The sequence below is a fragment of the Rhododendron vialii genome, chromosome 3a (genome assembly GCF_030253575.1).
Source record: "Rhododendron vialii isolate Sample 1 chromosome 3a, ASM3025357v1".
NCBI classification, from domain to species: Eukaryota; Viridiplantae; Streptophyta; class Magnoliopsida; order Ericales; family Ericaceae; genus Rhododendron; species Rhododendron vialii.
Window position 1 is genome coordinate 8264359 of NC_080559.1, and position 12714 is coordinate 8277072.

The 12714-nt window shown below is 38.2% G+C and overlaps 1 protein-coding gene across 1 annotated transcript; it reads left to right on the forward strand.

The window, feature by feature from the left end:
- The first annotated feature begins 618 nt into the window (after window positions 1-618).
- LOC131319195 (E3 ubiquitin-protein ligase PUB24-like) lies at window positions 619-7671 on the forward strand. Its single transcript, XM_058349355.1, has 2 exons — window positions 619-1557; window positions 6767-7671. The coding sequence occupies exons 1-2, from the start codon at window positions 837-839 to the stop codon at window positions 7249-7251; spliced, it is 1206 nt and encodes a 401-aa protein (XP_058205338.1). The 5' UTR covers window positions 619-836; the 3' UTR covers window positions 7252-7671.
- The last annotated feature ends 5043 nt before the right edge of the window (window positions 7672-12714 follow it).

Sequence of the window (12714 nt, forward strand, 5' to 3'; positions counted from 1 at the left end):
TAATGAGTGGAGTACTATTAAAACCTCATCCCACACTCCACAACATTGTTGGTTCATGTTATAGGTGGCCTCATTCCAGAATTCAAAATAAGTACTTATTTTTTAGGAAGGCAATTTCAAGCTCAAAAATAATGTATATACGCAAATAATTTTTTAGCAATATAAATCTTGTTTGATAGATCTTATCGAGATTTTTTATACGGTGTAAAAAAATTGAAAAATTATTTTTTATTTACATTATTTTTGAATTTGAAAATGTAAAATAAGTACTTATATGCTACTTACACAACAATTCAAACACAACAACTTACATAACTTATCACATATGTGTGGGTCCACACATAATAGTGTATGTAAAGTCCACATGTATGTGAAAAGTTGTGTTTGAATTATTATGTAAGTATCATTTTTGTTTTTTATGAAGGTAAACTGCCTTTAATGTTATCTAAAAGTGTTATTGATTTTCTTGCTCTGACCACCGTATTCCCCGTGAGAATTGCTGACTGGTAAGAGAACGAAGACCAATCCCATTCTCTCACCACGAATTTTCCACACAGTCTCTCTCTCTCTCTCTCTCTCTCCTGGCTAGTGGAGTATGTTATTAATAAATAAAAGCCGCATTCTCTTACCAGTGCCAACGAACTACTGCTCCTCCTTCCTCACCGAATCATTAACTTCCATTTTTATCCATCTTTTTTTCCTCACACCCAGTACTGATCTAGCTACTACTTCATTCGTACCCACAAAGACATGAAATATATTATAGTCTAAAACTCGATATTCCACTTTTATTCAACTTCTTAAATACCTTCCCATTTGCAGTAAGAAAAACATTCATGTCAATGGAAGATATTGAAATTCCTCAGTACTTCATCTGTCCTATTTCTCTCCAGATCATGAAAGACCCGGTGACCGCGATAACCGGCATAACCTACGACCGGGAGAGCATCGAGCACTGGGTATTCCAAGCCAACAACACCACTTGTCCGGTCACCAAACAGCCGCTGACCCCGACGTACTCCGACCTCACCCCGAACCACACCCTCCGCCGCCTGATCCAATCATGGTGCACCCAAAACGCCGTCGACCGCATCCCCACCCCGAAGCCGCCTCTCGACAAGCCCAGCGTCGTCGGCCTCCTGAACGACCTCCGGTGTCCGAAGCTGCAGATGAAAACGCTGAGAAAGCTGGAGTTTTTCGCGGTGGAGCACGAGAGGAACCGGAAATGCATGGTCGAGGCGGGCGTTGGCAGGGCCATGGCGTCGTATATCGTGAGCTGCTACGAGAGGAAAGAGACGGCGGGGATCGAAGAAGCGCTGAGCGTTTTCAATTTGGTTCGGAGCACGTCTTCGGAAGTGAGGGTGCTGGTTAGTGCGAACGATGATCGGATTATCGAGGCGTTGGTGTGGGTTTTAGGGTTGGATGTTGATAATTGCGTGACCTTCAAAAGCCATGCGGTTATGGTGCTGAAAACCATAATTGGAAAGGCGAGTTCAAGTGTTGTTGAGAGGCTCAAGCCCGGGTTCTTCGATAGGATTGTTGGTGTTTTAAAACAAGGTATGTACATGTTTTTTTTTTTTGAAAAGTAATACAAAGATTAAACGGATCATAGACACATCGGCAAAAAATGCCACACGAGAATCAAAACTCAAAGAAGGCAAGATACCAACCGAAAAACTCCACAACAAAAGGCCAAACACCCTAAACAAAACAACCACCAAACGCCCTGATAGACATGTTGGAAATTTATGATTCTAACTTTTGTCATTTTATTTCATTTTCTTATCTGATTGAAGGAAGATTTTGATATCAGGATATATTTATATGTCTAAACGGGGTTTGGCCTACCTTTTATAGTTGAATTATTTTTCATCACAAGATTTTCCTCTTTTCGGAACTTTGGGTAATTTGTATTAAACTTTTTAAAATTTTTTACTCGATAAGTGGAGTCGGGAAGATGAAAAACAGGAATCAAACTTGGAATTAAGAAGAGTTCAGAACTTCAGAGAAGGCTAAAATAATCTACAGTATCTGTTATGGATTAATTTTGTCTTTCCGTGAACTTTTAAAGTGTTCCAGTATAATTATTTTTTTTACTTTTTGGTTTCTTGTTGAGATCGATTAATGAATGGTTCTAAAGAAGTTGACACGAATACTAACGAAAGCGCAAAAAAGATGGAAATTTTATCAAAACTTAATCAAATGGAATACTAGTAAAGTTAGGCGAAATGGCCCTCTTAGGTTGCAACTGTTGCATTGAGATTAATCAATAAATCGACATGTTTTCCAATATTGAGCGTTACCATATGAAAAATGTTTCTTAGAATTCTTCCGATAATCCCAGAATTAGGGCTATAAATACTACTTCAATTCAATTTGCAATTCTCCATATTGTCCTTAATTGGGCATCAGTATTTAATTTAGGAGTAAACTAGGGATGACAAAGGGATCGGGGTGGGGTGGATATTACTAATATATCCCCGTTCCCTTTTTTTTTATCGGCAATAGAGTTTTATTAACTCGACAAATGGTACATTGAGAAGGCCAAGCTCCAGATACAAGAAAAACTTAAATTATAGAAAAGGCCATAAGAAAAGGAAAAAATACATCCAATGATAGTTCCAGAACCTATCTCTTCCATTCCCGTTCCCGTCCTGATCTCTGAGGGTACGTACCCGCCATTGCCGACCCAGATGGGAAAAGGGGATCCAAACCCATAAAAAATTCGGAACCCAAAAATCGATCTTATTGTGATCACTTTTTACATGAAACTTGGTTCATTTATTAAGCTATCCAAACAAGTAAACCGGAATTTACAGCAGCGGAGCCTAGATAAATGGATGGAATTTTAGTGCTCAAAGGGACATGCCTCAATGCCTTAATTTCTCAGCAACAATTGGAAAGATTCCCTGGTGCAGCATGAACTCATGGAGTTGTACACAGAATGAGAGAGAGAGAGAGAGAGAGAGAGAGAGAGAGAGAGAGAGAGAGAGAGAGAGACATTGATGTAAGTTAGGGCAGATATGAGGCGGAGATTGGGACAAGGATATGTAAAACTACCTCCAAACCCTCAGAATAGATACAAGGGCTAGGGGTATAGAGAATTCTAACACAATAAACACAACACCCGTGGCAGAGTTATGAATCAGCCTTGGCGGGTGTGTTGGGAAAATTCGGCAATAAATTAAATTCCAGAAAACAATTTCATTGATAACTTACAATTACATGATTGAACAAATACATATTACATAAGCAATAGACAGATTATAGAGAACGAAATAGAATTTGTTTGGATCGAAACCGAGTCCTGTATGATACCACAGTCTCCTTTAAGAAAGATTTGCCACCTACCGTAGGTGCTGTAGGTTGCGTCGGCAACTTCCTCTCAGGGTTGGCTCGGCTAAACCGCAAGCCGTCGGAACACCGCCGTCGATCGCCTTGGCGAATTAACTACTACATGTCTCTCTCTCTCTCTCATACAAAGAACGAATTTCAGAGCTCTCAGAGTTGGGGAATTTCCTAGTGCAGAATAAAGAATGGACTGCTTATTATATACAGCTCTGGAGTCTCTGTAACAGCTAGGAAATAAATATGAGAAATTGATTTCTCAGCCTTGAATAGGGGAGAACCAATATACAAAACTGCTAGAGTAAATAGCAGGTGCAAATGCCAGCATTAACCTCTATTCATAGGGCATTATTCGGCCAAAAACTGTTGAAAAATTATCATTCATTAATTCTGAAAATTTTTCAACAATTCCCCCCATGAATGAAATTGACAGGCATACTAACGCAGAGTACAAAGCTGACTCGAAGAGAGAGACAACGAATAATTCCTGCATAGGATAGGTGGCTTTTGGCCTGAAATCTTCTCTTGTGATAGCTTATCGGGTTTACTGGCAAAACCAGTGTACGATCCCGCTTTGAATTGTTCCGCCGCTGATGTAAACTGAGACAACAGACGTCACACAGAACTTTTCCTGACGTAGATCAGTTCTCACTGTTGGGTTCATTTTGGTCATGACACCCCTTTTCTAGTTCTGCAAGTTTTTTCTCAAGAATTTCGTCACAATTCTCAAAGAAGCGGCCCCACTTCATACTAACATAGGTGACCTTCCTATCAAGGGTATCCTGCTATACCCCGCCTGGCAACCCAGTGCATAGAAGTCATTTAAAGCAATACTTAACCTCTTCCCATTTGTAGGTATCACTGTTCTTTACCATGGGAATGGATAGGAGACTGAGTCTCCTCAGTGATCGTTCTCGACTACTTGCGAAAGATAGTCTCATTGCACCTAGATCTTGGGATCTCTAGTCAACTAGGTTGGCTACCCCCGTTGTAACTATGAGCGTAGTGGCTTTAGCCCCACCCCTTTCGATTCTTGCTTAACTAGCTCTCAATTTAACCCTTTGGTTAGCAGATCTGCAATATTAATTTTTGACCTCACATAGTCAATAGCGACAACCCCACTTGAGAGTAGTTGCCTAATGGTATTATGTCTACGTCGAATATGTCTAGACTTACCATTATACATATTACTTTGTGCTCTATTAATTGCAGATTGACTGTCGTAATGGATACTAATTGCTGACACAAGTTTCAGCCATCTTTGAATATCCTCCAAAAACTGACGGAGTCACTCGGCCTCCTCAGACGCTTTATCTAGAGCAATAAACTCTGATTCCATCGTTGAATGTGCTATACAAGTTTGTTTGGAGGTTTTTCAAGAAACAGCTGCACCACAAAGTATAAAGACATATCCACTTGTGGATTTTGAATCCTTCATATCTGATATCCAGTTTGCATCATAATATCCTTCCAGTACTATTGGATATCTGGTGTAGTGCAGCTCTAAATCACGAGTATACCTCAAATAGTGCAGAACCCTAACTGTTGGTCCAAATAGCAACCCCGGGGGGGGGGGGGGGGGGGGGGGGGGGGGGGGAATTGGGTATCTCAAATATAATGCGGAATTTAAAAAACTAATTGACTGATTATTCAATATATTCTACCACAACTTGTTATTCAATAATATATCAATTTACTCATGCGATATAGATATGCAAAACTGAAAGTAAAGAGAGTAGGGAAGAGAAAATCGAACGCAAGGATTTATAGTGGTTTGGTCCGTAACTTCACGGCCTAGTCCACTCCCCAAGTGTCCAACTCGAGATTTGCTGCACTATCTCCAATAGTTACAATCTTCTAGCTTCGCGGGTGCTAGACAACTTTTACAACGAGCAATCTATTCCCAATCGCTCCGACTAATTTTGACTCCGGTGCTAGTCACACCTAACCCAACTAGTTTTGACTCCGGTGCTAGCAACACTTAACTCCAAGTGATTTTCTCTCCAAAATCACTCACAAAAATATTTAACTCTTACAAGAGTATAAGTAAGGGTGTACAATCCCTTTTACAATTTTTGGCTCAAGAACAACACTCAAACTAATATTCAAGATGTATGCGCCGAGTCGACAGATAAAGAGAGATAAATGCAGATTTTTTTCTTCAAGCTTTTCTGTCTCTTTTCTTCTTCTTACTTTCTTCTATTTAAGCTCGGAGTGAATGATATGAATGAAGGAGGCTCCACTAGCCGTTGGAGCAAATAATGCCACCAACAAATCTTCCATTTGATTGTTTCCTTTTTTCAACTTTGAAACCAAAAATCCACTTCCTCAATGAATCCACAACTAGCCGTTAAAACCATTTAGGCAGCCACATTCCACTTGAGAAGTTCCATAAAATCATGCCACCAATAATTCCATCCATTTGTATCAATCTCTAGCCAATTAAGTTAGGAGAAGATTTGTCTTCAATCTTCCTCCTTTCAATTTATCTTGGCTATTGAAGATAGTGATTTGGTGTAGCAATGTTTCTAGTGTACTTCAACCAAATCCTACAAAATAAACAAGAATTTAAATGAGTATCAAATATCACAATATTAATTATATTTCAATTCCAATATGTTTTGTTATCATCAAAATCAATAAGGTATTCTATAGAAACGTTTGGGCTAACACTAACTATTGCCTTCCACTGATCACGACCTGGATTACTCGTGTATCTGCTCAGTCTGCTAACTGAATAAGCTATATCGGACCTTGTATAACTCATCAGGTACATCAGGCTCCCAATTATTTGAGAATACTCTAATTAAGATATAATGACCCACACCAGCTTATCTGCTAACCCCTAACCTAACTACGTGACTTAAAACATTAACCTCGAGTTAATAATAGCTGGTGGGCCTTTCTTTATATACAACATAATTTTCCTCTAACTTTCCCATGTGCGATTATGCAACAAATGAGGTAAAAACGCTTTCAAAGAACGTCTTCTTCTCATGCATCTTATAATCAATTTCAAATACTTTCTTCGTCCCAAGAAGCTAGTCTCTACCAGGAAAAAAGACTTGTGCTTAGGTTTAAGGATTTTGGGTTTTGGGTTTAGGGTTCCCAAATAAACTACTTATGTGCTTAAGTTTTTACCAAATCAAAGATCCCATTTAATTTTCTAACTCCGTGACAAAATAAAATAAAAATGTTATGATCGGAAAACTGCATGTCTTCTTGTTGTAGACTACTTTTGCGTGACAGAGGGACTGGGAGTATTTAATTTGTCTCATGCTTTTATCTAGTTACATGCATTATTAGTTTATGTTCATTAATCATTCACTCATTCAATGAGTTTAATTGTTGATCTATAAGTTTATTCGAAAAAGTATAATCCACACGTACATCTAAAAAGTTACGTAATTATAATCAGGGATCACTCAACAAGGGAAAAATGCAGCCTTGCAAATCATGCTAGACACTTCTCCATGGGGAAGAAACAAGATAATGCTGGTCGAATCCGGGGCAGTTTTCGAGCTCATCGAGCTGGAGTTAAGTTTTCCAGAAAGGAGAACAAGTGAATTAGTTCTTGGAATTCTATTCCACTTGTGTTCTTGTGCTGACGGGAGGGAGAAACTCACGAGCCACGCGGCTGGAATCGCGGTGGTCACGAAGCGGCTTCTGAATGTTTCTCCGACGGCCGACGACAGAGCCATGTTGATTCTCTCGCTGATATGTAGATTTTCCGGGTCGTATTCAGTTTTTCAGGAGATGTTGAAGGTTGGGACATTTTCAAAGTTGTGTTTAGTTCTTCAAGGTGATTGTGCCTGTTACCTGAAAGACAAGGCCAAGGAAATCCTTAGGGCACACTGTGATGTATTGAAGGATTCTCGTTGCATTGATATTACAGCTCTATAACCCTGAGGGATGGTGCAGTTGCATTGATGTTACAACTCTATAACCCCGAAGGATTCCACTTTTTGATGTCCCCGATTCGTCTCTCCTGTACTGCGAAAAAACTTTGGAGGCCACCCATGCTTAAAAACTCTTTGGTGTTAGCAAAGGCTGGTAGAAGCTGTAGAGCTTTAGTCCCGTGGTGCGCACAAGATGGTCTGGGGACACTTTGTGTTACAAAAAAAAAATCTATAATAATTTGATTTTCAGAAACTAAATACTTACACCTAGAAAAAGTATATTTCATAAAGAGCATAGCTAGAAGATGATTTATGCTCGAAGATGATGGGTATGGACTAAATTCATATTCTTGGTGCATCATGCTTGAATTTGAGCCATACTTTTCAGGAAACTATTTCAATACATGCCTTCTACTTTTGAGAAGCGCTATGCATGTGTTTCGGTGAATGTTATGCCTTTTAATACTTGGATTGTGTATAGTATGAACTTTTACAAGTGTTACGTTTATTGAAGTAAACTGTTACGCCTCTTTGTTGTGAATTGTTATGCCTGTTTATGGTGAAATAGTATGCTTCTTTTTGGTTAAATATATTACGCCTCCCTTTAGTAAATTTTACGGGTCCATATCGTATACCCCCAGAGGGCTATAAGTGTTCTTTTTGTGTACTTTATTGGTCAACAAAATAGATGCATTTATTTTTGTGTGTAGGATCATCTACCACAAAATAGATTTTGGTACAATACGGTACTCAAAAAGTAAAAAAATATGACCAAAAACAAAAAAAAATAATCACTAAAGACGGAAAAAAATACCATATAACTTCGTTTTTGTGTTCAAAGTATCGTATTATATGAACTTTTTTCCAACCTCGGTCCACTTTTTTGTACTTTTCTGATTCCTCTCGTTGAGATACATGAATAATCCAAAACTTTACGCCGAAAAGCTCAACAAAAAATTGCAAAAAATAGAAAAACAGCGGAAATAGTTTTGTCAATAATTCTGACTTATTCTTTAAGCGAAACCTTTTTAGGCCATTAGATGAGAGTTGGCAACGCCGTCCTATGAGCATTTGAGTACAATAGCCCAACAATCAACCCGGCCCATCTCTTTAGATTATGGGCCCAATGTACTCACCTAATGGGCCAAACTCACAGAAGAAGATGACCGATGGTATTCTCTCCCGTTTCCACTCTATTAGAAGTCTTCCCTATACAGCGCCGTTTGGTTAAAGAAAAAATGCAAGTGTTGTTGTAGACCGCTGGATCCCTCCATTGATGTGTTGGCAGCTCCACATTAAAACCTCACACGATCCTCATAAAGGATCCGGATCCATTTGCATCCTGCAGGTGTTGTGGTGGTGGCTATTTTGGGGCGGCAGCTACTACTGTCGGATAGATTTAGGGTTATTGTTTTTTTTGGTTTTGGGCTTGACCCATTAGGTATTTGGGTTTCAGCCCGTTAGGTATGGGCTTTGTTCCAATGGGTGTCTTTAGTTGAGTCCTTACCAATCGAGGGTTTAGATCTCGTACTGGGCACAAGATTGGTCTTAGCTCTGTTAGGAATTATGATGCCGTTCTCTCCTTGTCCTATTAGTCTTTGTAATAATTACAAAGATTAATGATTTTTTTTTGTCGTTCGAAAAAAGAAAAAGAATTATTCTTTGGGTCTTGACCATCAATGAAAATTTTCAATTATCCTAAGCATATAACATTTCCAATACTTGTTTTTCTTTCAATAAATCCCGTGAGAGTTGCATCCCAAACTCATATTTCCTTTGAAAACGAGTTTAACAAAATCATGTGTCTACAATTACTTAATTGAGCTCATTTTTTTGTGAAATTATTCGGTCGTTTGGGAGCACCGACACGTGGTACTCCGGACCACTCCATAACCATACATTTTTGTAGAATTCACGATTAAGTGTATGAACCCCACATAAGTGTGTCGTTCTTGAGTGATCTGAAGCATCATATTGCGGTGCTCCCGAACTACCGAATAAATAATTGGTTATGTAGTCTTTCTCAGCATACGACTGTTCGGTTTCTTAAAAACGGGGCCATGTCAGCATTACGATACAGTACTTGAACCTGCCCAATTATTTACCCAACAAAAACAAGCCCAGTTTTTGTGTAGTTTTTATTTTGATTTTTTTTTTTTTTGTGTGTGTAGAAAGGTAAAATATGGAATAGACTTAAACCAAAAATATGGAAGAGACTTTAAACCACAGCCAACACATAAACCAAATGACACACTCTCACAAAGCCCAATGGTCCCAATGGTCCAACACACACTGCAGTGTAACGGAGTATTTCTTATTTGATGAATAGATTTTAAAATAATGAATTTTATAAAAAGCGAACATAAAGAATGAAAATTATAGTAGCATTTTAAAGGGAAAATGATAATATCAAATTTTGTTAGTGTCAAAATTATTGTCCATAAAAGTCTTGTACTTTGCACATGGTACGGTACAAGTTTTTTATGCACAATAATTTTGGCATTAACAAAAACAGTTTTGACAATAGTATTAAAAATGATAATGCCAAAACTGCTTTTGTTAATGTAAAAATTATTGTGCATAAAAGTCTTGTAATACAAAAGCAAAGCAAAACAATACATATTGTGATTATCTGAGATTCACATGGAAAGCATGAAACCAAAAAATTAGTTTAAGACACGTGGGGTAAGTCTTGTCACAATTGTGGGGGTCGTTCCGATTTCTCCAAATAGGAACTTTTAGAAAATGAAGGTAAATTCAAACTTAAAAATTATGTATTTAGGCTAATAATTTTTCTACCAATATGGATATTGTTTAATAGATCTCAATGAGATTTTTATAAGGTGCAAAAAAAAATTAAAAATTATTTTTCATTTTCATTATATTTGAGCTTGAAATTACCGTCTTTTTGAAAAAGAAGGTTTAAAAAGAAAGCGAAACCGTTGTGGATTAAAGCTCTACCGAACATGTGTTTCTATCTGGAGATAAAATAGTAAAGAGTTCAAATATATTCTATCAACCTTTCATGAAAAACTTGGGGTTCCACCACCACTTCTGAGCTCCACCATGCGAATATTGCAGTAATTTAAATCGTTCATCTTTCGCAGTAATTTAAATTGTTCATCTTTCGCAGTAATTTAAATTGTTCATTTTGTAGGATGTGCAAAGTAGTATATCATGTTCACAAAAAAAAAAAGCTTTATCCAACTAGGAAAAAATGAACTAAATGCAAAACATTTTTTCCAAGGGCCAAACCGTTCATTAAAGGTAAAACATTTTTTCAAGGGCTCCCGCGTAAAATTAGCTCAATCGAATACCTATATGTGCTCGATCAAATCATATAATTTTTCATTATCTTGGAATTTTAATGAAAAACTAGATGATTGGATCGAGCACATATAGGTATCGCATTAAGCTAATTTTTCGCGAGGTTCCTTAAAAAATGTTTTACGTTTAATGAACGATTTGAATCATATTTGTGTGGGACCTGTAATGGACCACACAACAAATCTGTAAACAAAATCTGTCCCTTTTTGCTGTACCAATAGACTTACCCCTAATTAATCAGCATAACTTTTGTGGCCATCTCACCCCTCACGATTAACCGTGTGAAAAGACTATGGGAGTGACTACATAGATATTAGTTTGAGGTGCGCGCAAATCAAACTGGGACACTCTGCATCACAAAAAAAAAATTCAAATGATTATTTTTTGTTTTGAAGGCATTAGGAGATGATTGTGCACTAGTTGGAATTTGAAATCTACAACCCCACCACTGATTAGTAGGGCTGCAAACGAGCCGAGCCGAGCCGAGTTTTAGAGTGTTCGACCTCGGCTCGGCAAAAATTTAGTTGGCTCGAGCTCGGCTCGAGCTCGTGACGAGCTGCAGGACTCGAGCTCGAGCTCGAGCTCGGCTCGATAAGTATTTACGGAGCTCGAGCTCGGCTCGTTCGGCTCGTTTATGAAACAAATATATATATATATATATATATATATATATATATATATATATATAATATAATCGAGCTCGCGAGCCAATTCGAGCCGAGTTTCGACTAGCTCAAGCTCGGCTCGTTTATGAAACGAGCCCAGGACTCGAGCTCGAGCTCGTTCGTTTTTGTCTTGAACCGAGCAGAGTCGTTATCGAGCCGAGCTCCGAGCCGCTCGAGCGGCTCGGATCGTTTGCAGCCCTACTGATTAGTTATTAGTGATTACTCACCAAAATGGAAAGGAAACAACAAAAGCAGTTGCTCATAATCGTGTTGTAATCGGTCAATCATCATTCGTCCATGTACCATTTGGATTTCATGGTATAATTTTGATCGGAGTACTATCTATTTAAGGTTTTAAACAGTCAATAGATTAGACTTAAACAGTTAAACCCACCACTAATTCTGTTAATTAATTAATATATTAGTATCATGGATCGAGTTCGGAAAAATTTCTCCCACTGGGTACTAGTACCGGTCTAAGTTGCATAATATGGCAAAGTACGTTGTTGGATTTAGTCAGATGACTTCTTAAAGACCCAAATACATGCACAGCAAGAAGGGTTACTAATGTCAAAATCGTTTTGTTAATGTCATATTTTTTGAATTTGTATTGACTGCAGTCTAGTTTTGGACTGCAGAGGTGCGGTCCAAATGATCGCAACCGTCAGATGGTATTTTTAATGACTCAAATTTGTTTTCATATTCATACCCATAGGAATATACTTTTACCGGTAAAAATTTTAGTAAATATGAACCATTGATTATCAAGATGAACGGTTTAAATTGAACCGCAGACACGAAGCCAGATCCTATTTTTTAGTGCTTAAAAGACTTATACTATGAGCACGGTACAAAAGTTTTATGCACTAAAATTTTGGTATTATCATTTTTCCTTGAAGAATTAGGATTTCAAAAGTTGTTTATTCTCTCATGTCCCTCCACCCCCTCTAGGCCCTTTGTATACAGATTCATGATTTGTAGAGTTACTAGAGTAATAATGTTGCAAAACTAGCTAACCTGTCAATATTCCACAGAAATCAAGATCATTTGTGCGGTTAATACTTTAACATTTAAGGCAATAATGCTAGGGACACAACACTCAACCACAATACCAATCACAACTATCTGTTTGGCCCAACATGATTGGTAATGGGAAAACAACTATTGTAATCACCAATCATGCGGTGTCACGTAGGTGTTACGGTCCTGCAGTGCGCACTGTAGGGTTATAGGGCGGCCGACCCGGCCGTCCATTTCGACAATGGACTGCTCGAATTTTAATCCAAACAATAGATAGCCCAAATCAATAGGAGTTGTTCGCGTCATAATGGACTTCTGGATCGGCTGCCCTACCGCCCATGCAGTGCATGTTGCGCTGTAGGATTTCCAAACTGTATTGAACATTTCATATGGTCAAAATGACAACTACTAGTAGCAAGTAGAAGCTCTCCAATAATAAAAGTTGACTTGAGAAA